This window comes from Gouania willdenowi, chromosome 3 (genome assembly GCF_900634775.1).
Source record: "Gouania willdenowi chromosome 3, fGouWil2.1, whole genome shotgun sequence".
NCBI classification, from domain to species: domain Eukaryota; kingdom Metazoa; phylum Chordata; class Actinopteri; order Blenniiformes; family Gobiesocidae; genus Gouania; species Gouania willdenowi.
The window spans coordinates 7,848,325-7,861,117 of NC_041046.1; the positions used below are offsets into that span (position 1 = coordinate 7,848,325).

At 39.5% G+C, this 12,793-nt stretch overlaps 1 protein-coding gene across 1 annotated transcript; it reads left to right on the forward strand.

The window, feature by feature from the left end:
• The first annotated feature begins 10,821 nt into the window (after positions 1-10,821).
• Positions 10,822-11,625, forward strand: LOC114459084 (high choriolytic enzyme 1-like). Its single transcript, XM_028441444.1, has one exon. It carries the CDS (start codon positions 10,822-10,824, stop codon positions 11,623-11,625), a length of 804 nt encoding a protein of 267 aa, XP_028297245.1.
• Positions 11,626-12,793: the final 1,168 nt, after the last annotated feature.

Here is a 12,793-nt window from a genome sequence, read left to right on the forward strand (position 1 = left end):
GGCACTTAACATATTTGTGTATTATGTACATTATATTAAGAATTGTATTTTTTCAAATGAATTTTAACACACACACACGCATACTCTGCGTAAGAATTCAACGTCTCCTTACAGCCATCACCGCTTCTCTGTTGTAGATATTTAAGAAAAATAAACTTTGTTCTTCAGACCTACAACTATTTCACTTTAATCGTTGTTTCCTAAACAAAGGTTTGGCCACAAACATGTTGGAATTCTGTATTATATATTACTGGTATGTGTACACTTGTTTTAATCCTTATTTAATTCACTCTTTATATTTCATTATGTATGTTTTCTTTGCCTAGTCTTTCTGTAATATTTCTTGAGCCTTGTAAAAAAAACAATTTCCCCCTGAGATCATTAAAGTATATCTGATTCTGAAATGAAAGGCCAAAACTCTAACATTAATGTGCTCTAGTGTTTATCTAATTTAGGAACAAAATATTGGGCATTTAAGAATTTCATTATGCTGTGATACAGCTTGGAAAATGTAGTTATTCATCATTCCTAAAGGTTCTGAAGAAGACTGGCAGTTGACAGTCTAAGCATGTCAGGAGATCAAAGTAAATGTCCTGAAGATCAGTTGTCCAAATAAATAAAATCTTAACATATAATTCAAAAAGAAGACAAAAAGAACTTGTGGGAAGTATTACGTGGAAGTCAAGGAAACATCAAAACGATCACCAGACACCTCTGAGGAAGACTGTCGATTGACAGTCCAAATATGTCAGGAGATCAAAGTAAATTTCCTGTCTGAATAATTGAAACCGTAACATTTTCAAAAAGACAAAATTAACTTGCAAAATGATCTGCAAAACACATAAAAGGACCCCCAAAAATACTCCAAAGGACAAAACACACCAAAGAAATATGTAAAATGAGGAAAAAGATGTACAAAAACCCACAAAATGACAACAGAACACATGGAAATTATTTCAAAAACACAAAACGAGCACATAAATACACAAAATAACTAACTCCAAAAACATAAAATGAAAGAGAAAAAAACAAAAGGATAACACAAATACACAGAATGACTCCAAAAATACATACACTTGGAGAAAAGTATATAAAATGGCAACAAAACTATGCACAAAAATTACAACCAAAACAAACAAAATGACTCTTGTTTTTGTTATTTTTCAAACTTTATTATTTCTTGTATTAATGCGTATGAATAATGATAATATGGCTCTAGGCTCAAACTATCACATTTTTGTGGCTGTGATAAAAAATTGTCCATCTCTGCAATAGCTGCATCTGCACCGCAGCCACATTTTATCCACTTCATGCGAGCTTACCATGTTCTGTCTAGAAATCACAGAACATGGAGTTTTCCCAACGCTTGTAAATGTAATTGAAATCCATGAACATGATAAATCACACTTTTAATTTGAAACGCCTTAAATGAAAAACAATGTAACAGGTTGATTTGATCAGATTATTGCAGTGTGAGGATCAGCCGCTTTCTTCTGTCCGAACCACAGTTAAAATCTCTGGAAACCTATGATTTTATTAACTTCTTCCATTCCTACATTCAGAAATGTCATCATCGTTATCATCATCATCATCATCATCATCATCATCATCATCATCATCATCATCATCATCGTCATCATCTGTCATCAATGTTTCTCTTGTTATTTCCTCTTGTAGTGGATCAAACTGTGGCTTTACGTTGTATACAGTGTTAAAACAGTTGGACATCAGTCTGAGCAGCGTGGACAGAGGTCTGAGGTCTGTCAGAGTTTCATTTTAATGAGCTGCAGCAGCCGACGCGCTCACCTCAGCACAGCTGTGACGCTGCTCCCACCGTCCTCCCAGGATGAGGAGTGGACTGTAACATACAATGAAATGCAACACATTTAATTCCGTCAATAACTGGTAAATGTGAACATGTTAGAAATGCTGACGGTCAATCCTTTGGCGTGCTTGTGTTAACTAAGTGTAACCAATGTTTCACCTTCTACGTTTTAATCAAAGTATTTAAATTTGTCATATTTAGTTGTAAAATGTCAGAGTGACTGCCCTCTATGGGTTGAAACCCGGCTATTGCAGTTGATTTTTGCTACTGGCTGAGAACAAGATCATGTGACGTTTTGGGACCATCTTGCGTCACAAACAGGAACTGTTAGCCCCGCCCCTTTTATAAGAATTAGCACCTGTGGGCTCTACAATCTGTGGTGAGTAGGTTGGATTGATAGAAAAGTGAATAGAGAGGTATAATGAGTATTGAGTAGTTAGTTAAAGCAGAACTAAGTAACTTTTACACCTTAATAAATCCTTCTCATAGTCCCTGTGAGGATAATACAAGTGTTTATGGGGTGATTGGGGGGTCTTTCATCCCCCACTGCTGTCTCTGTCTGAACCGGTGGCAAGAAGTATCCATCCATCCATCCATCCATCCATCCATCCATCCATCCATTTTCAGAGCCGCTTTCTCAGCAACAAACACATCACACACATTTCCACACTCCCTACTGTATTACTCCCACATCATTCATTTATTTTACTTGTCTCTCTTCCTCCTATATGTGTGAAAGCACCCTTAATGTCACTGTTGTATTAAGATTTTTCAGTGATCGGTTGCTACTGTCTTGGCAGAGCAAAGGTGCACATGTAGCTGTGGGGTGGGACAGGCAGCGGGGGGGTGGGGGGTGTTGGTGGAGTATTTATGACAGTGACATAACCAAAAGGGACCTTTAGGGGGAGCGCTAAGCGCAAGTTACTGAGTTCAGCTTCAACATAGCATAGATTGTTCATTGGAGATTTTATAGTATAAACTGGGCGTGTCTTAACTGCTCCAGGAGCCCCGCCCATAATCAATACATTTTTTGACATTTCCCTCCTAGTGACAGGTCAGGAGAAAGCAGGGGTTTAGTTACTCTTTAAGTACAAGAGCAGAATAGAGCGCATCAGAAACAGCGTGTGGTGTTTCTGACTTAAGCGCGTGGGAGAATACGGCCCCAAATGAGGAGGTGGAAGTTTTTGGGGGTTTGTTGTTTGTAACATCTCTCATAAATTTCCAGGATGTTGTAAACGATTAGAGATACAGTATGTCGTAGGCCTAGTAGCTTGAAAGAGTTAGAGTGAAGAGTGAAATAAGAAGGATAGATAAACAGACATTAATAAACAAGTGTGGGTTAGTTAGAGCAGTGTTGGTTGGGGGGGTGGACACTATGACTGATGTGTGTGTGTGTGTGTGTGTGTGAGTGTGATGCCTGCCTTCATACTATGATAATAATTATATTGATCATGAAGACATATTTACATTTTAGTGTAAGGACCCATTTTGTACAGTAAATAAAAACATGTTCATGAACCCAACACACCCGCACGCGCACACACGCACAAAATCAAATTTAGGGTAAAATATAAAACCAAAGAACAAAATGATGTTGAATTCCTCAGAGCTTCCTATAGTTTATGTTTAAAGACTATTCCATCTGATAGAGTGTGACTATGTTCTGTCTCAGGATGGTTAAACATTTAAAGACTTTCAAAGCAGTGGCGCTATTACAGGAGTGTTCCATCATGTAGCACGGTTGTAGATATTCTGGGATGAATGATTGCAGGAGTGATAAAAAATGCTTCTTGGCTTTTAAAAGAGAGTCATGTTTCTGTTATTAGTGTTTGAGGTATGTGATTCATGCTGTCACAATATGACATTTGGGACAAGATGATCATTCTTGTAACAGTAGTTTAGAGCTCTTTAGATGGGGTTGAAATCTGTAAAGATGGGCTATTACATAAAACATATTTTAGAGCGATCTGTCTGACATTTGGTGCTTTCACATATCTCATGCAGATGAGATAAAATGGACACCTGCCTGTCTGGACAGATTGCCACAAAGTCAACAGTAGTCAAAAAAACATTCTCCCAGTAGAAGAGAAGAACATCATTTAACACTCACCCTGTAGCCTTTGGCCCACAAAATTCCTCGGACAATCTTGATGCTTCATCAGGACCGATTCAATAGCATCTGAAGCAGCATAATCTATCAGACAAACTGTGGACTCAGCAGAGAGAGCGGCCATTTCTCATGGAGTCACTCAGAGTACACATGGTGATTTAAGCCCAGCCAGTGTCTGCTGATGCAGTGAAAACCAACTAAAGACATTATTTTTAGATGACTCTTCTTTACTAGATGCAGGGGAAAAAACACCTCAGCATTTATCTCTTTTGCAAATAAATCACCAGCAGACCAAGAGGTAATTAAAAAACATTTGACCCTCATGGCTTCATATCCAGGATATTATTTAAAAAGGAGCATTCACATACTGTACACTATTGTTGATAATTGTGTCTCATTTACAGTTGAGATTGCTTCCACCAGTAATGTCTTTTCTACTTTACTCAGGGCATTACAGGGTTTAAACCTGAACAAATCTATTTTCACACTGCAGGTCTTCATAATACTATATTTGAAATACGTCATCTGACCACACTGCCAATGGCTTATGAACCAAAGTGGGAATGATGTGTAACACAAACACAAGTTATATCCATTCAAGGATTTAACTTGAATGGATATAACTTTAGGTTATGTATTGTGACACTCTGCACAGTGAAAGGAACCAGGCAGTTTGGCACTCAACATATCGGTTTAAAAGTATCACTGTGGGCCGTGACAACGCCAACAAAAAGAAAAATAAAACTAGCGAGACTCGTAAATTAGGCCTGGGCCGATAATCAATAAATCAATTAACCGGACGGTAAATGAAAATGTAGACGATAAGTTTGCCGGCCTCGATATATTGCCATATTCATGAGTATTTGGCGACTGCAGCAGCAGAGGCTCGCATTAGCAATGCATATAAAATAGCAGATAACTCAGTCAGTTCTAATAATTTCTCAGTGAACCTGCAGCGTAATTACTCTAAAATAGTATACCACCGCCAGGCAATCTTAGATGTAGGTAAATGAAACAGTTATAGTCCGGTAGATGCAGCAACTTTGGAGTCTCTTACCAGCGGTGTCCGCAGCGGAGGAGACATAAGTGGTGTGATCGGAAGCAGAAGCGGGGATGCCGAGCGGGGCTAGCAACCAAGCTAAGTCTAAGTATTTTGTTTTTCTTTGTCTTTCACCTCCAAACAGGCTGGATGACAAGGGGGTTCACCCTCAGCACCTGCATGTTTGCTCCATAGCGGAATGAATGGAATAAATTCTCTTGTCAGTCATCCAATATCTTTGTCTCTGTGGGGGGGAGGCGGGGCTGCTAACATTTTTGTTTACAAAGGTTATAACTGGATTGGAAGTGTTACCTGTTAAGGAATGTACAGCTATATATATTTTATGTTTTATACCTTTTATTTGTTCAAGATATTTAAAAGTTCTTGACATTCCAATTACAATGGTAAAAAATACTAATGAGAAACACAAGTTGATTGCATTTGAAAGGGTTTACTTGCATTATTATGATATGTTCTCATTACATTAGTGGTTAATTTGGTTAAAAAAATGTAGATAATAATATTGTTTGTCGGCAATAATTTGTGGGACAATATATCGTCCAGCAAAATCTGTTTTTGGCACAGGCCTAACCAAAACTGTTTGAGCCAGTAGTAGGAGTAGAGTGTTAAAATGTCCTGGGATGCAAACCCACAGGTGGCGTGTTAAAGGCTATTTTAAACATTTTAAACAATTTACAGTTACCAATTTTAACAGAAAAAGTTCATAAAAAAATGTGTTTCTTTTCATCTACTGCTTTTTTATTTGCTGGCTCAACTGGAAAGCTAAGTAGCAAGCTAGCTAGCTACAAGTAGCAAGCTAACTAGCAGAAGAATGGCTCTTTCCACAACAGAATACAGCAGTCTTCTCCAAAAGATTACTGAACTGGAGACTACAGTGCGAGGAATACAAGTAAACATTGAGGTTAATGGGCACTGTGGATATGATAATGATACGACTGTGCCGCTGTTTCAAAACAGCGGAGTGGATAAAGCTAACTCGCTACCAGCCCGTGCTAACAAAGCTATCAGGCCTAGGGAGGATCCTGTTCCCGTTGATAAGCCAACAGGTGCGAGTCCTCCTTGGAATACTCTGGGAGCTAAGCCTAAGAAAAAGTCATATCCACTTCAAAGGCTAACGGGCCGAGCAAAGCGCCCTGATATCAATAATGAGACGGACTGGCCTGCACTGGCTTCGCAGACTGCAGCCTCAACATCAACTCCCTTGTCTGCCCAGGCACAAAAGTGGACATCTGCTAAAGGCAGGAGTATCACCAACTCACAAACCCAGTTTCATGTAGAACTGGGTAATCGATTCACCCCACTGCTGAATGACCTAGGATCTGGCTCTAATGAGGTCAACACACAACATTCTGGGACTGCAAAGACTGAAAGTGCTTCAGAAAAACAAAAGCGACATTGTAGGCCAAAGCAACAACCTCACACACTGATAGTGGGAGACGTTTCTGTTAAAGATGCTCAGAAGATGTTTAGCAGCAACGTGAAAGTGATCTGCTTACCTAATGACACAGTATCAGACTTGGCTGACAAAATCTTGCATATCGTTGCAGATTACCCACATTTGAAAAATGTTGTGATTCATTTTGGGTTAAATGATTTAGCCAAGGAGGAGTCTGAGGTGTTAAAGCAGGATTTCACCCATCTGCTAAAAACTGTGAGCTGTTTACAGCCTAAAGTGTTCATCAGTGGCCCGATACCTCCAGTCCGCAAAGGAGATCTGAAATTCTCAAGGATTTACTCTTTGAATAAATTTCTGTCTTCGGCTTGTGCTGCCCTTTCACTAAATTTTATAGAAAATTTTCCTATTTTTTGGGAACGTCGTCATCTTTTTAGAGCAGATGGACTGTGTCTAAACAAGGCTGGAGTAAAACTCTTCACATCCAACTTGTTTTACTTCACCAGCCACACTGCTATCAGTTCTGATAAAGACAGAGGACAGCATGTACCATCGGAGAACAAAACAACAAGGAAAGAACATGGAGTCGATGAGCTTCCAGCAAGAAATAAAAATCGCCAAAATGAAGAGGTCAACCCAACCCCCACATCTCAGGACCCACCTGCTTCACCCCAAAATTCACCTACTTCCACCTCATCCAGCTTCTCTCCTACCCCTGCCTTCTTGGATTTAACTGCCCAGATGAACGAGCTGGTTCTGGCTGGCACAAGACTGACACCCCACCCTTTACAACACCATGGTCCCATCTTATCTCCTCTAAAGAACCAATCTGCACCACCCATCCCTCCTCGACGATACCAGGCTCAGGATCACTCTTCTCCTCAGGCCAGCTGTGTTCATCTTAGAGCGACACAGGTCTGATGTGTGCTGGGTCCAGACTGCAATAGCTCTATTTCTAGGAACAACCAGAAAAAGTCAGGGCCTTATGGAGTTAATGCAGCTTCTTTAATTCCTGTGGTGACAGGTAACACAGGTAAAATTGTGAAATTAAAGAAAAGCAAAAAGCTTTATAGAGATAAAAATTTGACTCCTATAACATGTCATCCAAAAAGTCCACCAGCGTCTCCAGTAAAGTTTTTAAAATTAGCTCTTCTTAATGTTCGATCTCTTGTTAACAAGTCACTAATAATTAATGATTTTATTTTGACACATCACTTGGACTTTTTATTTCTTAATGAAACATGGTTGAATGATGGTATCAGTAATACTATTCTCAATGAAAGTGCACCACAAGGCTTAATTTATTTCAATAAGTGTCGTACTTGCAGGAAAGGTGGTGGAGTTGCTGCCATTTTGAAATCAATATTTCAGTGCAAAGTAATAATATTTGGGGATTTTATCTCCTTTGAATATATGTCATTCTTACTGAAGGGTGATTCAAGAGTTCTGTTTTTAGTCGTTTATAGACCCCCAAAATATTCTGTAGAATTCATGGATGAGTTTGCTGAACTGCTGTCAGTTGTATGCACTGAATACAACTTTTTAATAATAACAGGTGACTTAAATATTCATGTAGACAATAACATGGACAATACTGCCAAAGAACTGTATGCTTTAATGGATACTTTTGGTCTTACACAACATGTGACTGGTCCGACACACACTCAAGGTCACACTTTGGATCTGATTATCTCTAAAGGTGTTGATATCTCTGCTGTTGATGTAAGAGACTTAGCTCTATCTGATCATTTCTGTGTCTTTTTTGACCTAGAGACTGTAACATCTGTTCCCCCTAGTTACGTGTGTTTAAAGAAAAGGTACATAAATGAGAACACAAGTGCACAGTTTATGGAAGCCATAGCAATGACACCAACATTGAGTGCTGAGACAGTTGATGATCTTCTGGATGAGTATAATAGAAAAGTCTGTAATGTCATAGATGTGGTGGCTCCAATCAAAACTAAGAGAAAACCAAACACACAGAAAACACCTTGGAGGAGGACTGAGATAATGCAGAATTTGAAATCTGACTGTAGAAGAGCTGAGCGTAAATGGAGATCAACAAAACTCCAAATTCATCTAGAACTGTACAAAATAAGTCTGCGAAAATTCAATGATGGCTTGTTCAAAGCTAGGCAGCAATACTTTTCTGAAATTATTGCCAAAAATGTCAACAACTCTCGCACGTTGTTTTCTGTAATTGAAAAGCTCACAACCCCCCCAGATCAGATAGCCCCTGAATTACTGTCAGCTGGAAAATGCAATGAATTTGCTGTACATTTCAATGAAAAAATACAATCAATAAGGTCAAACATCAGAACAAACCAGCAAAATCACAAAAAGCTTGAACAGCTTCAACCACTGAGGGATGAGTCAACTACAATGTTAGTTTATTACAGTGAACCCAAAAACAATAGAGGAGACTGTTCAGCAGCTGAATCCATCAACGTGTTGCCTTGACACAATACCCTCAAACTTCTTTAAAACTGTTGTAAAGTCAATTGTCACTGATTTGTGTCAGATAATTAACTGCTCATTCCAATCAGGCACCGTACCAAAATCCCTGAAAGTAGCTGCTGTGAAACCGCTGTTAAAAAAGAGAACACTGGATGCCTCTATACTGGCTAACTATAGACCAATCAGCAACCTTCCATTCATGGCCAAGATCACTGAGAAGGTGGTCTTCAACCAATTGAGTCAATTCTTAACATTCAACAAAATATTTGATAAATTTCAGTCAGGTTTTCGTTCTCATCACAGCACTGAAACTGCTCTGATCAAAGTGATCAATGACATAAGGTTGAACACTGATTCAGGAAAAGTATCTGTTCTCATTCTGTTGGATCTAAGTGCTGCATTTGACACTGTAGATCATACAATTTTGTTGCACAGATTGCAAACATGGGTTGGACTAAATGGAAAAGTAATGCAATGGTTTAAGTCATACTTGAAGGAGCGAAGCAATTTTGTAAGCATTGGAAACTTTGAATCTGACAGATTACCAATGTCCTGTGGGGTTCCTCAGGGATCTGTTCTTGGACCTCTTCTGTTTAGCCTTTATATGCTTCCTTTAGGACAAATTTTACAGAACTGTAAGGTTGATTATCAGAGCTACGCAGATGACACACAACTATATCTATCACTGAACCCAGATGACTATGGTCCCATTGAGGTGTTGTGTGACTGTTTAGAAAAAATAAACTGCTGGATGAGTGAAAACTTCCTTCAACTAAACCATGACAAGACGGAGGTGATTGTCTTTGGTAACAAGGAAAAGAGGACTGCTGGCAGCAATTATCTTGAGTCTCGATCTTTAAAAGCTAAAGACCAAGTCAAAAACCTTGGTGTTCTGATTGACTCAGATCTTACATTCAGCAGTCAGATCAAATCTATCACAAAAACAGCCTTCTACCACCTAAAGAACATCTCCAGAGTGAAAGGTTTAATGGCTCAGAAAGATCAGGAGAAACTGGTCCATGCTTTTATATCCAGCAGACTGGACTATTGTAATGGTCTTCTGACAGGAATCCCCCAAAAGAGCATCAAACAGCTACAGCTGGTTCAGAACGCTGCAGCTCGGGTCTTAACCAGAACAAAGAGGTCAGAGCACATTACTCCAGTTTTAAAGTCTTTACACTGGCTCCCAGTCAGCCTCAGAATAGACTTTAAAGTTCTGCTGCTGGTGTATAAATCTGTGAATGGGTTTGGTCCAGAATACATCAGTGACATGTTTGTCAGGTATGAACCCAGCAGGTCTCTCAGATCTATGGACACAGATCAGATAGTGGAGCCCAGAGCTCACAGTAAACATGGTGATGCTGCTTTTAGTTGTTATGCTGCAAAGAAGTGGAACAAACTGCCAGCAGAGCTGAAGTCAGCATCCAATGTGAACATTTTTAAATCAAAGTTAAAGGCACTTTTTTTCTCTACTGCGTATGATTGAGAGAGAGATTTTTTGTCATGTTGTTGATGTAATGATGATTTTACTGATGATTTTAATTGATTTTACTGATGATTTTAAATGTTCTTATTGTTTTTATACAATTGAATGTTTTATCATGTAAAGCACATTGAGTTGCCTTGAGTATGAAATGCGCTATACAAATAAATTTGCCTTGCCTTCTTTCCTCTTGACATTTGTGGTTCTTGTTGATAAAGAGCACATTATGTGATTACCTGAACACAAGTCAACTAGTAGAGCTAAGTTCATCCACTTAATGACAGAAACTACAAAGTTTGTTGAATCTGTTGGTTTATCTGTGAGTTCCTCCCTTCAGAAGTGTACTCAGGCCTTGCAGCACGGACCCAAGCCCATAATCCCTTTGGCAGAAACACCTACATAAAAGAGTATAAAGTGCCTGAACAATGTAGAAACCAACATAATTCTCCAAGCCCGTACACTGAAGTTGTGCAGTGAAAGGACCAGCACTAAGATGACTCTTTCAGCCAGTCTCCTGATGCTGCTTCTGCTCAGCCTTTCTCATGCCAATCCCCTCACTGAGGAAGAGGAACAAGATGAAGAAGCTGACCAAAGCATGGAAGACGTGAGCTACAGTATCCTGAAAGTCAACAATGAAACCAGTGAGCTCCTGGTAGAAGGTGATCTGATACCTCCCAAAACCAGAAATGCCATCAGATGTTGGTCCAATAGCTGCTTGTGGCAGAAAGGACGTGACGGCAAAGTGACGATCGCCTACACTTTGAGCAGGCAGTTTACCGGCCGGGAAGTCCAAACTATCGAGAGGGGTTTGAGGTCCTTCCACAGCAGCAGCTGCATCCGATTTGTTCCTCGCTCCAACCAGTATGACTACATCCGCATTGAGAGCCAAAACGGTTGTTACTCCAGTCTGGGCCGGCAGGGAGGAGCCCAGATACTGTCCCTCAACAAACATGGCTGCCTCTACCACAGCACCGTCCAGCACGAGGTCCTCCACGCTCTGGGTTTCAGACATGAGCATAATAGGAGCGACCGTGACAAGTACGTCAACATCATGTGGCAGAACATTGACCGACAGATGGCCTACAACTTTGAAAAGCAGAACACCAACAACCAAAATACTCCTTATGACTACACCTCCGTCATGCACTATGGACCCACAGCCTTCTCCATTGATAGATGGAAACAAACCATTGTTCCCTTCCCAAACGCTAACGTGCCAATTGGTCAAAGCCGGGGAATGTCTCAAGTAGATATCAAGAGGCTCAATTTGCTTTACAGTTGTTCACTTAAATGTTAATGCTAACAATGTCACTATTTCTTTCTTGTGATTTTTTCATTTTAATTTATCAAAAACTGTCATAAAACAATCAATCTATCCTCACATATATATATATATTAAAAGCATTGCAAATTATACTTACAGTATGTATGTTGCGATTTCTTTGTGTGTGAAAAATAAGTTGTTTATTTCCACATGAAAGAGGATTTTTAACAGCTTAGAATATGAAAATGTATTTCAAAGAAAAATACATTTTAAACTTTGACCCACACAAAGGATAACCTTCCTGCTAATGATCAAATACTAAACTTAGAGTTTATCTAAGTGTAAAATCCTTGAAGGAATAGAGCTTTTTTTTGTATTACAACACAGTCGCACTTCATTATACACAATAATTAATAACAAATAATAATAATTTATCTTTCCTCTTTTAATGATCCAGCACACATGTAGGAATGTAAAAAAATATGTAATATTCAGGCTATAAAGCGCAGTGTTTTATTGGCTGCATTACAATAATTTAGCAATTTTGTAGGAAAAATCCACACAAATGCTGCACCCTTACAGAGGCAGCACCCTATGGCTGATGAGGGTGCCCTTCAGACAACTCAATCTAATCAGAATGGGCAGGTAGGCAGGCTGCTGTACTCATGTTAGGTTTCACGTACATTTTCGTGTTTCAAATGATAAGTTCCCTTTACTACATGAAGTCTCCTCCTCACTGGCCCACGTCTCCATATCAGTCCATTTACAGCTTTTTATGGTCACTTTTTGCTGGAACCAGACTGATACACCGCTTCGTCCACTCTTCTTACCGTGAACTACTGCGGAGCGATCACAGCGAGTCTGACTCTGAGTCAGAATAAGCCTTTTCACACTCTGGAACTGCGCATGCGCGACCTGGGGGGGTCCTATGTCAAGAGGTATATAAACGTAAACAAACTTGTCCACTCTGTTGATATTTCTAACCTAACAGCGTTTTTAATGTTATTCCAGAGATCATTGGTGTTTTAATAGTGTTTATATTATTAATATTACACATATTTGGACTCAAGGAGGTGTCCAGGGTTTTCCGCTGATGCTACATTCGGCCGATCCAAGCACTTTTGAAAATTGATGAGAGCAGCTCAGCAGCACTATGGAAGCAAGGCAGTCCCCTCGCTTCAACCCCTGATGAATAAAAACA

Excerpts from the sequence above, each read along its gene's own strand:
- LOC114459084 (XM_028441444.1), top strand. The coding sequence starts at position 10,822 with ATGACTCTTTCAGCCAGTCTCCTGATGCTGCTTCTGCTCAGCCTTTCT.